Below are 19,194 nucleotides of genomic sequence, written 5' to 3' on the forward strand. Positions count from 1 at the left end.
TCAAAGTGTTGAACATCTACCTAATATTTGTGTGCGTGATGTGAGCTATTGCTGCTGATGTAACTTTGTAGCCTTACATGCATCACCAAAATTAATGAATCACTAACTACTCGTTGGCCATATTCCTTATTCGCAATGTTCCACTACAAGCTTAGCCGAATTCCTTATTTGTAAAGGGAATACAATTCCTTTCTCAATTCTTTACGTTGTTATTATTGTTGTTATTATTGTTGTTGTTATTGTTATTGTTTTTTTTGTTTTTTTTTCTTAGAACACATCAATTAATCCAATAAACATGTTTCTCTCGTTAATAAGGCCAAGGTTCAACCCTCTTTTTTCTGGCAATCTAGGCCGAAACCAATGAAGAGAGTATGGATGGATCTTTTTTTTTTAATTTATTATTCTATCCCTCAATTTACATTTATATACATGTTATTTAACACAAATTAAATCAATTGTATTAATTCTCCGATTTCTTTCTCATTTCTTCCTCTTGGTCGAAAGTGTCCACAAAAAGGGAAAATTTATTTCTTTCAATTTTTTTGAAATTAACCAATTACTCAATCTTATCACATGCTTACAATCATCATTAAACCATAAATTGCATCATTACAACAATCCGCAACACAATTTCCTAATTTTACATAATATAAACAATTGCATTTCTTCATCAATGCATGGAATTAAAGCAATTAATCACATGGAATAGGTCTGTTTCCTCAATAGAAAGATGTTTCAAAGATGGAAGGCAAGAAAACTCCAAGTTTTGTGCTCTTTCCATGGTGCAACATTTACAAACACTTTATCACCAATACCAAATTCTAAAGGTCTTCTCCTATTATCCATGTAACTCCTTTGCCTATCTTAAACCATTTTCATCATGTCTTTTATGATCTTTATCTTTTTTTAAGGTAACCTATACCAGTTCTGGCCCAATTAGCTGCCTATCTCTACCTCTTCCCAGCATATTGTGCGTCTGACATCTTTTTTTGTATATGGCTTCGTAGGGAGCCATTCCTATCGTTGTTTAACAGTTGTTGTTATAAGTAAATTTCACTAACAACATATGATCTTCCCAACTTCATCTGAACTTCAATATACAAACTTTTAACAAGTCTTTTAATATCTAAATGGTTCTTTCAGATTATCCATCAATCTGGGGATGAAAAGTTGTGCTTAGATTCAATTTTATTCCTAAAGCCTACCGAACATTTGGCAACAACTGGGAGGTAAACTCGAGGTCTCGGTCTGAAACAATCGACACAGGTACTCCATGTAATCTTACAACTTTATCCACATATAATTTTGCTAATTTTTCTACCGAGTTTATCATTTTCAAAGGTAAAAAAAAGTGCAAATTTAGTCAGTTAGTAGTGATGACCTAAACTGCATCGCTCCCCTTCCCCCCCCCAAATAACCCTGATACGAAGTCTATCGTGATGTTTTATAACTTCCAACTCAGGTATCAGTAGTCATTGCACAAGCTCGATCGGTTTCTAGTGTTCTACTTTTACCTGTTGACATATCCCACACCTTGCCATTTACTCAGCCACACTACAACATCTAATTCTAAGTCATGCATTGGGTAGTTGATTTCATGGGTTTTTAGTTGTCTTGAGGCGTAAGCAATCACTTTACCATGTTTAATCAACACACAACCTAAACCCTTCTTTGATGCATCACTATAAACCACTAGTCCTTCTGTTCCTAAAGGAAGTGTTAACACTGGTGCAGTAGTAAACCTCATTTTTAACTCTTGAAAGCTTTTTTCACATTCATTTGTCCATACCCACTTTATCTCCTTTTAGAGCAGTCGGGTCATGAGAATAACTATGATGGAGAACCCCTCTATAAATCTTTGATAACACCCTACTAAGCCAAGGATACTACGAATCTCAATTACATTTGTAGGTCTTTCTCAATGCAATGTTGCCTTGATTTTTTTAAGATCCACTAATATTTCTTCAGCTGATATAACATGTCATAAGAAAATCATTTCTTTTAGCCAAAATTCACACTTGCTAAGTTTGGCGTACAATTGATGTTCTCTCAAAGTCAATAATATTTGACTCAAATGTTGCTCATGCTCTAAGTACGAGCTTGAATAGACCAAGATGTCTTCTATGAATACCAATACAAACTTATCTAAGTATGGTCGAAAGAGTTGATTCATCAAGTCCATAAACATCGTGGGTGCATTTGTTAACCCAAACAACATTACCAAGAACTCGTAATGCCCATAATGAATTCTAAATACAGTCTTTTCTACATCTAGATCCTTGATTTTCAATTGGTATTACCCCGATCTTAGGTCTATTTTCAAAAACATTCTAGCCTTTTTTATTTGATTGAACAAATCATCTATCCATAGAAGCAGATATTTGTTCTTTACCATTACCTTGTTTATCTATCTATAATTTATGTAGAGTCTAAAGGTTTCGTCCTTTTTCTTCACAAGCAACACAAGAGCTCCCTAAAGTGAATTACTCGGACTTATGAATCCTTTATCTAGTGATTCTTGTAATTGAACCTTTAGCTCTATTAACTCAGCTGGTGCCATCCGATATGGTGATTGGGCTATTGGAGATGTATCAGACAACATATCAATAACAACTTCTACTTTCCTTTCTGGATGTATTCTTGTCAACTCATTAGGAAATACATCAGGAAATTCTTTTATTATTGGAACATTCGACAATTGAATTTCTCCCCTTTTTTTGTCTTCAAGATATACGCAAGATAAGCTTCACCCCTTCTTCACCATTTTCCTCGCGATTATAACCGAGATAATACAACTTGAGATGATATTTTTCTCTTCTTTAAACATTATTTTCCTACCATCAAGTTCATGAAAGGTTATTGTTTTCTCAAAACAGTTCATTTGAGCCTTATTCATACTCAACAAGTTCATACTCAGGATGACATCAAAGTCATGTAACTCTAGTGGTAATAGGTGTACTCTTAACTCACATATTTATTTTAACTCGAACCCCTTTATTCATGTGATCAATATTCACAGTCTCACTTAATGGAGTGCTTATAACAAAATCGTTATCTATTCTACAAGGATTTTTTCCTAATTTCCCCTCAATTTTACTTGCAACAAATTAATGTGTGGCCCCTAAATCAAACAATACATGCACAAACAGAAAATTTAACTGTAATGTATTTGCCACTACATCAGGAGTAGCTCTGATCTCCTCTTATGTCATGTAATACACTTTGCGCCGAAACTTATCACTCTGAACATGAGTCTAGCCTCTATTACTGCTAGCCCCTGATAATGTTTATCTGACTGGTCTGTCCACAGTGGCAAACTGTTGTTGATTATGAGTTTGCTGCTGATTCTAAATGATCTCGGTCATGCGGGGATAATTTTTCCAGAAATGTCCTTGACCCTGTAATAATAACACCTATGACCTAAATATGGGCAATATTGCCATTTACGCTTCCCTTGTAAATGTAACATCATCATGGTGTTACAGAACAATCTCCTAGGCGTCTTTACCCACATTGAGCACACAGAGGATAAGTAATTGTCTTATGCTCTGACGCTCCTCTAGAAAAACCGCCCCTAGGGTTTGATTTCCCTCTTATCAACCCCACCTCAATAATCTAAGCAAATACAACTGATGTACCTCCTCATTGCTTTAATTGATTGAAATGTCTTTTTCCTTTTTTCGACAGAGGAGGTCTGTCAAAGGTATACTTTGCTTCCTTATGCTTACCTAATCCATGTTGGCCCTCTTTCATACATGCCTTGAGGGCCTCTGCAGCCTCAATAAGCTCTCTTGTAGATTCTCAAAGTTGTAAATTTTGTTTTGCTTCAATTATTACCTTTAATTAGGGGTGAGAAAAAAAACTAAAAAACCGAGAAAACCAGGAAAACCAGGAAAAAATAACCGAAAAAACTGAATTGTGAAAAAAAAATAGATTCAACTGATTAGAATTTTGAAAAAACTGACTGGTTCAGTTCGGTTTTGGTTTTATAAGCCTGAAACCGGAAAAACCGAACTGAACCCAAACCGGAAAAAAATCGAGCCAAACCGATTTGAACCACTTTTTTCCTAAAATAACCGAACCGAATCGAAAATGATCGGTTTGAACCGGTTTTGGTTACTTTTTTTTATAAAAACCAAACCGAATCGAAAATGATCACCCTCACCTTTAATTATTAGTTGTAACAACTGAATTGAAGACTTCAGTAACTGGAGATCATCAATGTTAGAATATGTATTATTGACCAAGAACAAACTTTCAGAGAATGATTCTTACTTACTTGAATGAATGAAATATTGACATGGATCACTCTCTTGATTCTATATATTAATAACATTGTAATGAGATAATTCTTTGCATTAATTTGTATGTACTAATTAATATGTACTTTATTGATTGGATTCAATTTCATATTAGACTTAAATTCAACTATGTTGATACCATAAGTAAAGCTTTTAGTTTGTTTCTCATCTATCATGCACACAATTCTGGGAAATTGATTTCTAGCTAGCCAATGGTAAAACATAAAAAATATACAATAATTACATTATCTTCATAGCTTTTGTACGATGATTATAGAATATTTTTTAACATTTTTAATAAGAGGAGAAGTAATTGTTTAAAATTATTAAAATAAAATCTGCTCAATATAAAATAAAGTGAAAAAATTAACAAAGAATCTAAAACATGTAGAAAAAACAATATACATCTACACTCATTTACTATTCATTGCTATAGTATATTTATCTTTTTGCCCTTCCATTAAAAAAGGAGAAGCCTTGGTGTTGGGATAGTTTGGTTTTTTCTCTTGACTCATTAGTAATTAAAGGATTGTCCGGAGATACATGCATATTTTCCACTTTATTTAAAACAATAAAATATCTAAATTACCACTAGGTCAAAAAATGAAAGTTGTTGACAATATTACTTGTGTTTTTTTTTAATACAGTGAAAAGATATATTTACCCTTGGAATCAAGAAACAATATGCCTTGCGTCTAGGTGGTTTTTTTGTCCTTTCACACAGGATTGTTTTTTACAGGTACCAAACACCAACTATCAAGTACTTTGAATATAAAAAATGGATAAGAATGTTAGAATCAGGTGATTAACCGGTTATCTAATTGAATAAGCTATTTGAACTTTTTATAACATCATCACCTAAACAGTATGGTAAGGATATAGAATAACATAAAATAAAAGCTCCTTAATAAATTTATATAATAAGATAATTAAGAAAACATCCATTGTTTATTTAGTAAAAGAAAACAACAGAAAAGGAGAGTTCATTGCAGGAGGAAACGTGAATCAGTTTTGATATAAAAAATAATTAAAAAAAACCCTCTTCAAATATTCTTTTAAAAAAGCAAGTCATGTTTATCCCTCCTCCAGTATAGTATTTGAAACTTTTAACGATACTTGACTAGAAAACCGCTTCAATATTGTCTCACAACTTGGGAAAACTGTGAGAGGAAAGAAAAACAAAATATGTTCTCCGTTTAATTGGTGAGAGAAAAATGCATGAAATAAAAATAAAAGGAAAGGTTTTCTCATAAAAATAAAACTGTTATTTTAATATATTTTTAAATGAAAAATATTTTTAAAATTAACTATTATAATATTACTAAATACTAGTAGCGAAGTAGGGAAAAGAGTGGTTTTATTAGAGATCCCTTCTTGCACAGTAGAATCAATTCCAGAGACTCCATTCTTTTTCAATGATTCCTCCAAGATCTAATGAATAAAAAAGATTTGATTTCTTTTAAATTTCTTTCGAATCTCCTGCTGCCTCAAAGCACTTTCTATCCCCGGGATCTAATTTTATAAAAGCAGTAAAAAATGGGTTTTATAAACAGTAAATTTTATTATTTTTTTACTAAATATGCACGAATTGCGCTTTATTTAAAACGCTGTCGCAATCACATAACTCAAAATCAAATATCAAATATTAAATTTATTTTTATGAGTCTCTTACCTTCTCTTCTATTTTGAGAGATCCAAAACACAAATCCACAAATTTCCAAAGATATATATATAAAATTTTACTTGAGATTTGATACCGTTTTATCTCTTAATCTCATATACATAAACTACGTCCACTAATCTTAGATTTGTAAGCATACATAGCAAATTAACTGAAAATAATAAAATAGCTATATTAAACATGAATGGACCGTATGAGAGATGACGACTCCTAAATATAGAGTATACAATATTGAGCTATTTTCCTTTGTTTTTATTCTAGAAAATCAACTGATCTGTACCCCTTTTCACTCAGATAACGCGGGGAAATCCTAGGCAGCTCAGCATACAATTTTAAGACTCCGAAAAATCCCTACTTATTATAAAAATAAATCAGAAAAGAAGTTATCCAATATATATGGCTGAATATCACAAAACCATTTCAATAAATTGCTAGTCTAAAAGCCCTTGAAAGAAGACTCTTTATAACTCGATTTTAACTCTCAAAATTCACAAAATTTACATAAAAATAGGAATATATATATATATACACACACACATACACACCAAAAACAGCATTTTGCATGATCTCTCTAATTTTGTTTTTTGAAATCTTAGCCTTTTGTGAGTTTTTCGTGGGTTTGAGATTTTTTCAATATTTTATTTGATTTGTGCGAGCAAAATAAAAAAAAAAAACAAGAAGGAAGGAAAAGGAAAAGAAAAGTGGAGAGAGAGAAAGAACAAGGGTCAAGATTGAGAAGAAGCGGCAGGAATGAGGGTCAGAAATGGAATAAGCAAAGAAAATAAAGTAGAGCCAAGAACCAGATGGTAGAAGAGGAAAATTGTGGGCAAAACCCACTTTTCTTTCTTTTCTACACCCTTTTTGTTTTCTGAGCAAAACAACAAAGCCCTAGCGCTCTCTCTCATGCTTGCCACTCCGCCAAAACAACACAAAACGAGCCTTGTCCCCTCTCTGGATCGTATTTGAACTTGCAGCAACAACAGTGCTGCTCAAGCTATAAACCAGCTGCACACAAGCAAAAGAAAAACAAACCTTAAACCTGTAATCCATCCACAAAAAACACATTTTTTCAGCCGTATTTCTTGCTGCAATTAGGAACAAAGAAGAGAGCTAGCAAATACGTGGAGGGTCTGGTTCTTTGATATGATCTATGTTGAGTTTGGTTTCTAATAAAAATGAATGAGTTTTGATTTTGTTAAAGATTCAAAATTCCGGTTCAAGCATGTAGGTAAAGTCCTTTTTATTTCTCTCATGTCCAGCCCCTTGACTGCCAAAGCCCTAGCCTTTGAGATCATAAGTCACGCACAATTAGGTCAAATAATGCAGGAGAACTAGCTTTCTTTCAACCCATGTATCCATGGCATGCAGCAAACAACCAGGGGTCCTTAGGTCGTTCTTTATATATCTTGTGTGGGTGACTTTAGATAAGCATGAAAGAAAAGAAATCAGGTTCATGGCATGGTGGGGGTCTGTTTTGAATGTCAAAAGAAAAGAAGTAGGCTGCGGCTAATGCCATGCCCAGCTCCAGCTGGGTTTGTTCATGAGATGATGGGGTTTTTGCTTTGAACGTCAAAGAGAGGAGGAGTCAGGTCATAACCCATGCTTGCTCTTTCTTTATGTCTGAGCCTGACATGGAGAGTTGCAAGTCTAGGTTGGTTTTTGAGTAAATAACTGGAGGAGGAGGCTGCCACATCTCAAATGTTTAGGTGATATATAAACAGTGGCGGAATTAAAGGCGGCAAGCAGGGGTCCGGCCCCTGCAAAACATTGAATTTGTTTTATTACCTAGTGAAAAGGTGGAATGTGTTTTATTTTAATAGGTAGGCCGTAGGCCCTCCCTCCCTATAGTAAATATATTGGTAGAGTTTAGTTATATTTTGTTTTTAACTCCTACGTGTAAAGAAGACCATAAAATTGAGCAAGTCAAAAAAGCTATAGCAGACGGATTAATTAAGTAATCTTTCATCAAAACAAGGTAATTGACTACTGATGACCTAAATTTCAAATTTATTTTTATTTTGTTTTGGAATATTTGTTAAGAATTTAACGATATTTTTTTTATAATTATGCTATTTTTACTCTTTTTTTTTTAAATCCGCTAGTTTTATCAATTTTTTTTGAATTCTTATTATAGGGATGTTTTTCTAATTAATTTAATATATTTTATAGGTTTGTTTTGATTATACTTAGATTTTTTTATATTTTGTTTTTTGCAGAGCCACTAAAATTACCAATTTTTTCTATGTTTTGATTTCAGGTTGAACCATGAACAAAATAAGAAGAATTGATTCCTTTTTTAAAAAAAAAATATTGATAACTCACAGCCTACCAAACCAACTCTAATGTATAATGTTGAAGTTATGGTTGAGCAGTCTCAATGTGCTTCAGTTTACGAAGAACCTGCATTGACTAATGAACCACCTCTTACTAGAATCGATATTGCTCATTTAATTAGAGATTCAAGCAATCGCCCTAAAATTTAGAAATACCTGGTTAATCAACAAGATGAAATTAGGGCATATATTAATTTAGGGTCATATCAACCTTTGATGTATGAATATCCGCTGACTTATGAAAAACATCCTCGTCGATTTCAATCTTATTGGTTCAAAAGTTATCCATGGCTTGAATATTTTGAGAAAAATACTGCATTTTGTTTCCCTAGCTATCTATTTTCAAGTAAGTCATCTGGAAAGCCAGGATCAGACACATTTACTATTAAAGGATTCAATTGTTGGAAGAAAGCGGTGTGCTTTTTATTGTTGGAAGAAAGTTAATGACGAGAAGCGGTGTGCTTTTTTTAACTCATATGGGAAAAGGTCAAAATTCAGCTTACAAATTTGCTACCAGGTGCTTGAAAATTTTGAAAAATTAGTCATACCATATTGAGAAGGTAGTTAAGAGACAAACTACTCAAGAAATTCAAAATAATCGATTGCATATTAAAGCTTCAATAGATATTGTTCGTTGGCTCACATTTCAAGCATGTGCTTTTAGAGGGCATGATGAACACCCTGAATCAAAAAACCGAGGTAATTTTCTTGAAATGAAGGAACTTTTAGCATCTTACAATGAGCAAGTAGGAGCTCTTATTTTAGGTAATGCTCAACAAAATGCTAAACACGCCTCACATCAAATTCAAAAAGAAATTTTGCATGTCTTTGCTAGAAATGTTCAGTCTTCAATTCGTCATGAGATTGATGATGCAAGATTTTGTTTAATTGTTGATGAAGCTCAAGATGAATCCAAAAGAGAGCAAATGGCCCTTGTTATTAGGTTTGTTGATAGAAATGGATTTATACAAGAACGATTTTTGGATATAGTTCATGTTAAAAATACAACTGCTTCAACTCTTAAGGGAGAGATTTCCTTTGTTTTATCTCATCACAATCTTGATGTTCAAAATATTAGAGGTCAAAGGTATGATGGTGCTAGTAATATGCGTGGAGAGTGAAATGATTTGCAAGCTTTATTCATTAATGATTGCCCTTATACATATTATGTACATTGCTTAGCTCATCAATTGCAATTGGCTTTTATTGTTGCAGCTAGAGAAATATCTGATGTTCACACTTTCTTTCAAAATTTGATTTTTATTATTAACATTATTAGTGCTTCTTGCAAGCGTAATGATGAATTACGAGTTTTCCAGGCAGCTACAATTGAACATCTAGTTGATATTGGTGAGATTGAAACAGGTAAAGGAGTTAATCAAGTAGGTGGTTTGCAACGACCTGGAGATAGCAGATGGAGTTCGCACTTCAAATCAATTTGCAGTTTGATAAAAATGTACGGGGCAACTTGCTTATTCCTGAAAACATTGCTTTAAATGGATCTACTTATTCTCAACGTGGTAATGCGGTCTTTTCATTTAAGTTGCTAATGTCATTTGATTTTGCATTCTTCTTACATATAATGAAGAATGTTATGGGAATTACTGATGTGCTTTGTCAAAACTTGCAACAAAAATCTCAAGACATTTTAAATGTTATGCATTTGGTGACTAGCACAAAGACTTTAATTCAGAAATTAAGAGATGATAGTTAGAAAACTCTTTTAGAAAAAGTGATATCATTTTGTAAGCATCAAGACATTGAAGTTCCTGATATGAATGCTTGTTTTTCTAGTGTGAGACGATCTCGTCGTAAAACAAAATCAGTAACAGTTAAGCATCACTACCGAGTTGATATATTTATAGCTATCATTGATCAGCAATTGCAAGAGCTAAATAATATATTCAATGAGCAGGTGATCGATTGGGTGTGGTTATCATTTCTTTAGAGATGATGTTTTTTTTTTATCTTGATACCAACTCCTTATTCTATTTTCTGAAATCAGTACCTTTTTAAGATTTATAAGAACTAAATAAATGTTGACTTTTTTTATAAATCTTTTAGTCCAAAAGTCCTACATGCTGGGGATTGACAAATAACACACAAAATGCTTGTGCTTTATTTCTAAACGTATATATAGCATTGACATGAAGTTACAGAAAATTACAACTATTTTATGCTTTCCTGGGAAGGAAAGGAAGAAGACATTTGAGCAACCCAAATCTAGCATGCATTTTTCAATGCAGAATCGAACAGGTCAATCTGAAGAACCATGCACATTATGGAATCCAAAGAATGGATATCTGGTAAAAAAATCAATAACATCCAGAAGATAACAAAAGGTTTATATGCCAGAACCCAAGATGTCTCGGGTCAAAGAAAACCCACCTGGATATGACCTGTGTATTTTCAAAGTTCTTGCTTTTTCACCAGGGAAGGTATCAAGATCATTTTTCTTCGCATTTTCTACTGGTTTCTCAACAGACTCTTTAGTTTCAGCAATAAATTGAAGCCCCTGAAACAATACGTTGGATCGTGTCATGGGAAATGGAATTATGAATACAATGAAGAAAGTGTGACTTAACATACCTTTAGAGACCTTTCTTCATATGCCATAGCTGAATGGTTTGCTAGCTTAGCACCAACATCCTACCAGAATTCCAAGGTAAAATAGTTCAATTAGTAACTAAATACAAAAACTGAGAAGGTAAGACCAGAATCAGTCCATAGATTAGAGCAGGGTCACAAACTGTGCATTATCTATCTTAGTGGTTGCCAAGAAATGGGCCTTTTTTTTTGGTGGGGGGGTTTGCTGGCTTTGAGGGGAGAGGAGAGGGACTTGGCAAGACGTCCATAACCTAAGATTATTAGAATTGGAAAGGAGGCAACATTGCAGCAGGTGGTTACCAGACCTGATAAGCTTTAGTGCCGGGTCCATCTTTAAAGCCTCCAGCAAATTGACATAGATACCATAGACCAGAGTTTGTTGCATCCTGTGTGATGCGGATTCAAAAATTTCTGAGCCATTGCACATTGTTAGAAAGAACTCATTGATTAAGAAGTCGAAAAAAAACCTGTTTGCTTTCAAGAAGTTCAAGCTTCCCTTCCTGTTGAGATTCTTGAGATATCAGGAATCAACAAAGGCATCCTCCAATCAAAAATAAATTTTAAGCTATAAGAAGCATCGCAACTCACCAGCCCGGATATCATTTCATGGATTGATTCAACATCATATCCAATTTGGGAAAGATTTGATTTCATCTCATCTATCTGCATGCAAGTAAAACCATAGCTGAAATACATATCTATCTTGATATGAGTTGATTTAGCTAAAATAATATCAACTCTGAGCATATTAATTGGGTGTGGGTATTCATAAGAAACAGAATCAGATGCACAGTAGAAATTAAAATCTAAATGAGACCACAGGCAAAGAATAGAGTGAGGTGAACTATTTAGGCTACACAAAAAAGAAATAAAATAGGGAAACCTATTAATGACCGCTTATATATTACATGTTTTCCAAATCACACCCTTGTTTTAAAAAATCACGCTGTTTGTAAGTTGTAACCTTCGGTTTCACCTCATTCTCAAATCTAACATGCTCTGCACATGATTTTTCATTTTCTGAATTGACTTAAATGTCCCTCTTCTCTACCCTATTTCCTCTCTACTATTCTGCTTTTCCCTTCTCTTTTCTGATCTACATCATGTTGCCTTTCTGTTCAGGATCCGGTTCACTAGGTAGGTCAATCAAGTTCAAGCTGATGTTCCTACTGTCGTACATATTTCTACAAGCTGAGCTGGATATGGCAAGTGTTGGTTACCTTAGCTTGGCTTGTACACAACCAAGCATGCCTTATGCCCTAGGCAAGGAAGAAAAGGAAAAAAAGAGAGAGAAACAAATGATTAATATCTATCAATTGTAAAAGGAGAATACTGAACAGACATCATTGGCAATGAGCTTAGATGTTTCAATCTGCTCCTCAATCTTCCAGTCCAAATTTCCCAGCCTTTTTGTCAGATGTCTTTTTGTTGACTGCACAAGTTGACAGTCGAAGAGAATTAAGAATACTGCAAAGAATCCAAAACATAGAGTTGCTATCTAAGACATGAGACTTATTAGAAAGAATAAGTCATCCTACTTACAGCTAACGTTTCAGATACATTCTCCAATTGTTTTGACACGGTTGCAACAGCATTTGCCATATTTTGCTTTGTTACAAACATTACATCTGAAAATGACCAGCCCTGCACCACAAAGCAAATAGATGATGCATCCACCCATTGATCAGCAAGAAGACAATTTGCTAACAGGTGCAATACCATCGGCATTTGGGATAAGAAATTGTTTTCACTTTAAGCATTAAGAATCTTGCCTTCCACCAAAAGTAACAATATCCCATTGCTCCAAGTGCAGCAGCTGGCACTAGGTAAGAAGAAAAATTCCCTGTGTGCACGGGAAATTTCACAAGCATCATTGCATATTCTACTCTTCCATCAAGACATCCAAAATAGAAATGTGGCAAGATGTTGCCAAAAATATCTAATAGAACCATGCACTGACAAAAAAAGGTAACACGATAACTGAACCTGAATGCCTTTTGACATCAGGAAAAGAAAATGTTTAGAGGAAATTCTAAATCCTATAATAATTTTACCTTACAAGTTATCTAGTCCTTGTTTAGGCTTCATTCAAGAAACAATCTGAAAGCCTTCTCATGATCGACTTGGATATCTCAACTGCAGTTAACTTATAATTCGTGTTCTAGTCTGAAATAATTGCAGTACAAATTTAAAATTTGCTAATTATTTCTTAAGTCATTCCAAATAAGACTTATGAATAGCATTTATCCTTTTCTCTTCCTTTCCCTTTTCAGGGGAGAGAAGGAGACTGGTCAAGGAAGAATGAAATGTCCTATTAACAAGCCACTTGGTTTTTCTGCATATAGTTGATCCACATGTCCTTCAAAATAAGTAAATGCATTGCATCTCACAGTAAAATCAAGAGATTAAACCTTCAAATAAAAGTAAAGCATGCTTATCAGAGTCCTGAAACACTAACCAAGAGTTTTACACACTGATTGGAAAAAAATTTAGCAATTTTGATGCACTTTTAATCAACTCTAAGCCCATTGGAAGGTTGGTTATCTATCAGCATATAAGTATCAAAAGAAGATCAAAGAGAGAGAAATTTCAATCAAAACACAATAAGAATATAAAAATGAAGGACATAGCAAAAAGTAGACTACTAAGAATCTATTACTCTTCAAGAAAAGTATGGAAATTACTTGGAATCTTAAGCTCTTAAAAAAATTACTTACCATTAGAAACAGAATTTCCATTATAGATGGTTACAGGACTGGATAAGCTCAACTCCTTAATCTCTTGCGCCAATTGACGAATCTAAGACAGAGACACATGAGAATACATCAGAAAATACAGTCAATCCGAAGAGAAATATGATAGATTGCTAACAATAGCCAAATACCCTGACTCCTTTAAAAAATATAACCACTTCCTGTTCCACAAACTAATATCCCCTCTTTTAGATACCAGTGCACCTAAGAAGATTCAGAAACCTTCCCAAAACTCACAGGCATGACAGCACACATGGAAAGCAGTCTATCACACCTCCAATGGACTTCAATTACCCAACATTTTAAGAAGACTCTGCTTCCCATATTCTGATTCTAGGAAGAAAGTCCCCTTTGATTCAATTCTTGGAATAAAAGTTAGGGGCCGCTAGGATGTCCTCCGTGTGATGATTTCACCCAGGATCTCTAAACTAGCAGCCCTGAACTAAGGAGGAAATAGGTTCTTTTAATTCATAATACAAAATCGCACATGCAAACTTGCATCTATTTAAACTGACATTGCATCAGGGTCCATTATTTACAGTCCAACTCTGGAACTTTTTAGATGCACTGAAATCTGCTAAAATGTGTTTTTCGCATCATGTATCAAAACAAGATGTTCTTTTTTTCTTCCTTTGTGTTATGCTCTTCTACGAGTACCCATTTCTTATAAATAAATAATAAAAAGAAAAACTTGGAAAACCTGAGCAGCAAGAAGAGCGGTGTCGTATTTGTAAGGAGCGATCTCGACTTCGTCAACACCCTTGAGTAATTCTTGAAGCTGCCCCATGAGTTCAGGCAATCGTCCATTTTTCAAAATAATCGAACTAGTCAAACCTAAAAAAAAAAACACAGAGACATGAATATAATAGCATACATACGAACAAGAACACAGTTTGATAAGCTAAAATCAAGTAAGTTTACAATTCCATGGACGAAAAAATTCATAAATTTTTGCAACCAGACAAGAAACAGAAAAAATAAAACCTTATCAATTCAATTTACATGAGATTTTATATTTCTAAAGCAAAAACAAAAGAGGGTGAAATTGCTGATTGAGAGGTGTTTGAATTGTTTATCGGGTCAACAATCGTGAAGCAGCCGAAAAGCATTGGAGTCAAAGTAAAGTTGAAGCTTATATGATCAGAGAAGGCAAAGAAGGGACAAGAGAGAGAGAGAGAGAGACCTGCACCGACGAGAATGAGAACTTTGGAGGTAGAGACCCCAGTCTGCAAAGCCATCGTTCTCTTCTTCTTCTTGATGGAGGCTGCCTCTGCCTGGCAAAATTGATTATTTTCTCTTCTTCTCTTTTTGGCTGTCAAAAGCTGGTTTGTAATTTAAAAATATAACATACCAAATATACTATGTGTTTGCAATATATACGGTTAGTTTTTAATTGTTTTTTATTTAAAAATATATGAAAATAATATTTTTTATTATTTTTAAAAATTATTTTGATAATAGTGTGTTAAAATGATTTAAAAATAAAAAAATATTAATTTTAAATAAAAAAAATCAAAAAATAATAAACATGTTTTTAACTACAAAAACAAACAATTTTTTTAAACAAAAAGGTGAATTCTCTGTAACTAAGGACATACTTCTCTATTCACTAGAATAATGGAGTGATGTTTATGGCATTGAGTAAAAAATTAATTGTTTATTTTTATGGAGTGTTTTGATATTTTTGTAAGATTTATATATCATTACTGATTTGTTTTGAGGTGTTTCAATTTTTAATGTATAATAAAATAACTAAAATATTCCTTAAAAAACAAACATTGTTTTCCGAGGGTGTTTTATTATTTCTTTTTCTTTTTAATTATACAATTGTTCTTGGGGTAAAAATTATAAATTGTGTACATGGGACATTGACATCTTTTCCTCAAGGTTGTTTTCTAATTACCAGATTGATAGAGGGAAATGAAATAATTTAACTTTTAAAATAAAATAAAAAGTGATTGGTGTCTCCCAACGACTAAAATTCTTTTTTCACTGGCCGTTAGAAGCGTTGTGATGTCCTCTCTTTTTTAAATTAGTGTGTGTAGTTAATGTTGGTATAGTTTATCATCATTGATTTTTTCTTTCTTTCTTTTATCTTTTTTCCTCTCAAAATTCATGTTAGCCATACAAAAATTCAGAGTTGTTCTTTGATTTATATATATTGCCACTTATGTCATTATGTTTTGATTTCTAATTTTTATTCTTGGTTTTTTTAAAAACAAATTATTTCTTTTTAATTTTATCATTCAATCCTATTTGGAATATGTTATTTTTTTATTTAGTCCTCATTCTTTTGGTTTTATTTTTGTTGAATTGATTTTTCTTTTCAATATCACCCTTCAATCAAATTTTTTATTTTTTATTTCATCCTTTTGTTAAATTGATTTTTCTTTTAAATTTGATCCTTTAATTAAAAAAAATTATTTTGTATTTCAATTTTGATCCTTATTTTTTAATTATTATTTTTAATCCTTCTGTATAATTTAAATTATTTTTTCAATTTCATCCCTAAACATTTGATCTATTGAGAATTGAGATTCATATTTTTTTCATATATGGATGTTTTCAGTCTAATGACCTGAGTTACAAATTTGAAAAGTTAAAGTAGTATTTATTTTTTTTTATGCTTTCATCATTCAACATTGTTTTTTTTTAATGGTTTTTGTTATTTAATTTTTATGTTTCTCTATCATGTTATTTCGATCTCATGATTTAAGCGGCGAGTTTGACAGGATAATCATGGTTGGCTCAACCCTTATTACTAAATTTATAAGTTTATTATGCTAACTCAAGTTGATTCGGGTTAATTTTTTTAGGTTATTGTTTTACCAAATTTTATTCTTTTGTATTTAAAGGGTTGAAAATTAAGCTACATTGTTTGTCTTCTTTTGAAAAAATATTTTTTCTCTCATGTTATCATGATCATTTTTTAAAATTTGGTTCACATGTTGTTGTTGTTTATTTTTGTATTGTCTAATTAAAATAAAACTAATTTATTTGATCTAGACAAGTTTATAACCCGAGTCATAGATTTTTTTTCTTTTTTAAAATGCGTTTGTGACATATGAATATATTTTTTACATAAAAAACAGTTTAGTCTTATGACGTAATGTAAGTCCACACCTGGTGATTCTCCAATAAGGTATGTTTTTTAAGTAAAAAAAAAACCCTCTCTTCCATCATCTATATTTGTCCTCTCTAGTATACTGTATGTTTTTTAAGGCGCCAATAACCTTTTTTTTCTATTTTTTTTCTCTTTTCTCCTTGATTTTCATGTATTCCCTTTTAAAAATTCAAAGCAACCCTTCAATTTATTATTCCTTCAAATTTGGTCCATTTTTTTTAATTACTATTTGTTTTATTTTATATAATCTATAAATTTGGAATTCTTTTCAACCTCATCCCCCTTTATTTTTATTTTTTTTAAATTTGGTCCTTATTCCTTAATTGCTATTTGTTTTATTTGAGATAAATTTTTAATTGATTTTCCTTTTACATTTTCATCCTCTAGTTTTTTTTTTATCAAATTTGATCATCAATTTTTTTATTGCTATTTTTTTTTACTTTGGCATTTTTTTTTAAATTGACTTTTTTTTTCGTTCAACATTAAATATTAAGTCTGGGTCTAGGATTTCACGAGTTGCGAGTTTTAGAGATTAACATAAGTTTAGAAGATTCACTTAAATTTATGGGTTTTTTTTCCTTTTCTTAAAAGCATGTTTTTATTTTTATTTTCAGACTTCAACATTTACTCAATTGGAGATTGGGTTCCGTTATTTTTATTTATTTGCTTTTTAAGGAATTTTTCACTAATTTTTAAAATTACTCATGTTTTCTCCATTCTTTTTATTTGTCATGTTTTGTTAAATTTACTTTAGAAAATTTTTTAAATTGATATTTCTTTTATTTCATGCTTCAACATTAGATTGTTTGGGATTTAATTTTGTTTTTCAGTTTCATTCTTCTTTCTATACTTTTATCCTAGTCTTATTATTTAGACCACTAGTTTAACATGTTAGCTTGAGTTTTTTAAAGATTTTTTTTTATTTAATATTTATTACGTTTCGTTCTCTAGTATTAAGCTGTTTTGGAATTGAGTTTTCTAATCTTTTTTTGTTTACCTTCGTAATTGTAAGTCCCATTAGGATTTTAAGAAAATAAGAGTCCCTGCACACGGGCCTTTTCCAAATGGGCTATGAGTGATGGCCTAACTTGCTAGACCCAATAATGTCTGATCTCTTACTTGTTTTTATTTTGCTTTTTTATGTTTTTTTTAATATGTTTTTTTAAACTAATTTATTAATTTATAATTAAATTAGTATATCTTATCTTTTTTTATTTAACATTTTTTAAATAATGGTTGCTTTTTAATTATTTTATATGTATTTAATTTTTGAAGAGGTTATTCTAATTCATCTATATTTTTTAATGTTTTATATAAATTAAATTTATCTTTTAAAATAAAATATATTTATTTTTGGATAGCATTTATCATAAGTGCTGCCTTGCGTAATATATTTTTCTCTTTGATTTTATTCAATTAATCTCATGTATGTGTCTATTCCTACTATTATTTAATTAAATATAAAATTAATTTCAATAACATACCGATTGAACAAATCTAGGTAAATAAGTCATGTTGCAATATCAAATATATTGGTCTTCATTTGTCTCTCGATTTCTCCAGTTACATCTTTAGTTATTTTTAATGATTTTATTTTTATTTATTGACATAAATGGTTCTTAATTTATTTAATTAGATGTTCACATAAACTTTTTAATTTACACCTAAAATTTTTTATATAAAAAACACATTGAAAAATCCTTCATGTTCAAATTTTTTGTTGGAAAAAACTTTATGACCAATGACGAAGAGCGGGTCAAATAGCTAGTGTGTGTGTGTGTGACTATGAAAGTAAATAGAATACGATATGGTGAGACTTGTTTTCAATAAATACTAGGTATTTGACCTGTGCCTCGCCATGGGTTAGATAATTTTTTTTTTAACAAAAAAATGAATATGACATCATTTCATAAGTGTTTGTTAACAAAAAAAAACCTCAATCATAAATTTAAAAGTTTATGTATGCATGCAAAAAATAAATTATGAAACTTAATTTTTAACTAACCGAAGCTAACCAGTTAAACCTGTGATCCGAGTCATGAACTCCATCGGGTTCAATAGTTTTTTATATAATTTTTAATTTAAATATATAACAAGAAAAATAGACACTCACAAAATTAAGAACAAACGAAATACTAAGGTATTTGTTTAAGATCAAGATAAACCTATAAATATCAAACAAAAACAAATTATAATGCTATCTCAATCAATTTAACGTCAAAAGATGAAATTAAAAGTAATAGTGTTGAATTAAAATAAGAAGAGAGAAAAACCTTAATTAACCCCGGGCAAACCTAGCACATCCGCGATCTAGAGGATGCACCCCACCTGAATTAACAAAAAATAAATCTAATTTTGTTTTTCATTTAACAATATTTGAATCAGGTGAATGGGT

The 19,194-nt window shown here is 31.7% G+C and overlaps 1 protein-coding gene across 3 annotated transcripts; it reads right to left on the minus strand.

Annotated features, from left to right (window-relative positions):
• Window positions 1-6,910: 6,910 nt before the first annotated feature.
• Window positions 6,911-15,019, minus strand: LOC133681832 (uncharacterized). Of its 3 annotated transcripts, none has more exons than XM_062104990.1 (12): window positions 14,859-15,013; window positions 14,376-14,509; window positions 13,640-13,721; window positions 12,695-12,765; window positions 12,465-12,566; window positions 12,265-12,354; window positions 11,511-11,585; window positions 11,390-11,422; window positions 11,228-11,308; window positions 10,905-10,964; window positions 10,704-10,830; window positions 6,911-6,987 (listed from the first exon to the last, which is right to left on the minus strand). In XM_062104990.1, exons 1-12 carry the CDS (start codon window positions 14,911-14,913, stop codon window positions 6,977-6,979), a joined length of 921 nt encoding a protein of 306 aa, XP_061960974.1. In that variant the 5' UTR covers window positions 14,914-15,013; the 3' UTR covers window positions 6,911-6,976. The 3 variants fall into 3 exon arrangements, with proteins under 3 accessions (XP_061960974.1, XP_061960972.1, XP_061960973.1); XM_062104988.1 differs by lacking the exon at window positions 6,911-6,987 and adding an exon at window positions 10,412-10,618 and having other exon boundaries at window positions 14,859-15,019; XM_062104989.1 differs by lacking the exon at window positions 6,911-6,987 and having other exon boundaries at window positions 10,412-10,830.
• Window positions 15,020-19,194: the final 4,175 nt, after the last annotated feature.

Source organism: Populus nigra, chromosome 2 (assembly GCF_951802175.1).
Source record: "Populus nigra chromosome 2, ddPopNigr1.1, whole genome shotgun sequence".
Lineage (NCBI taxonomy): Eukaryota > Viridiplantae > Streptophyta > Magnoliopsida > Malpighiales > Salicaceae > Populus > Populus nigra.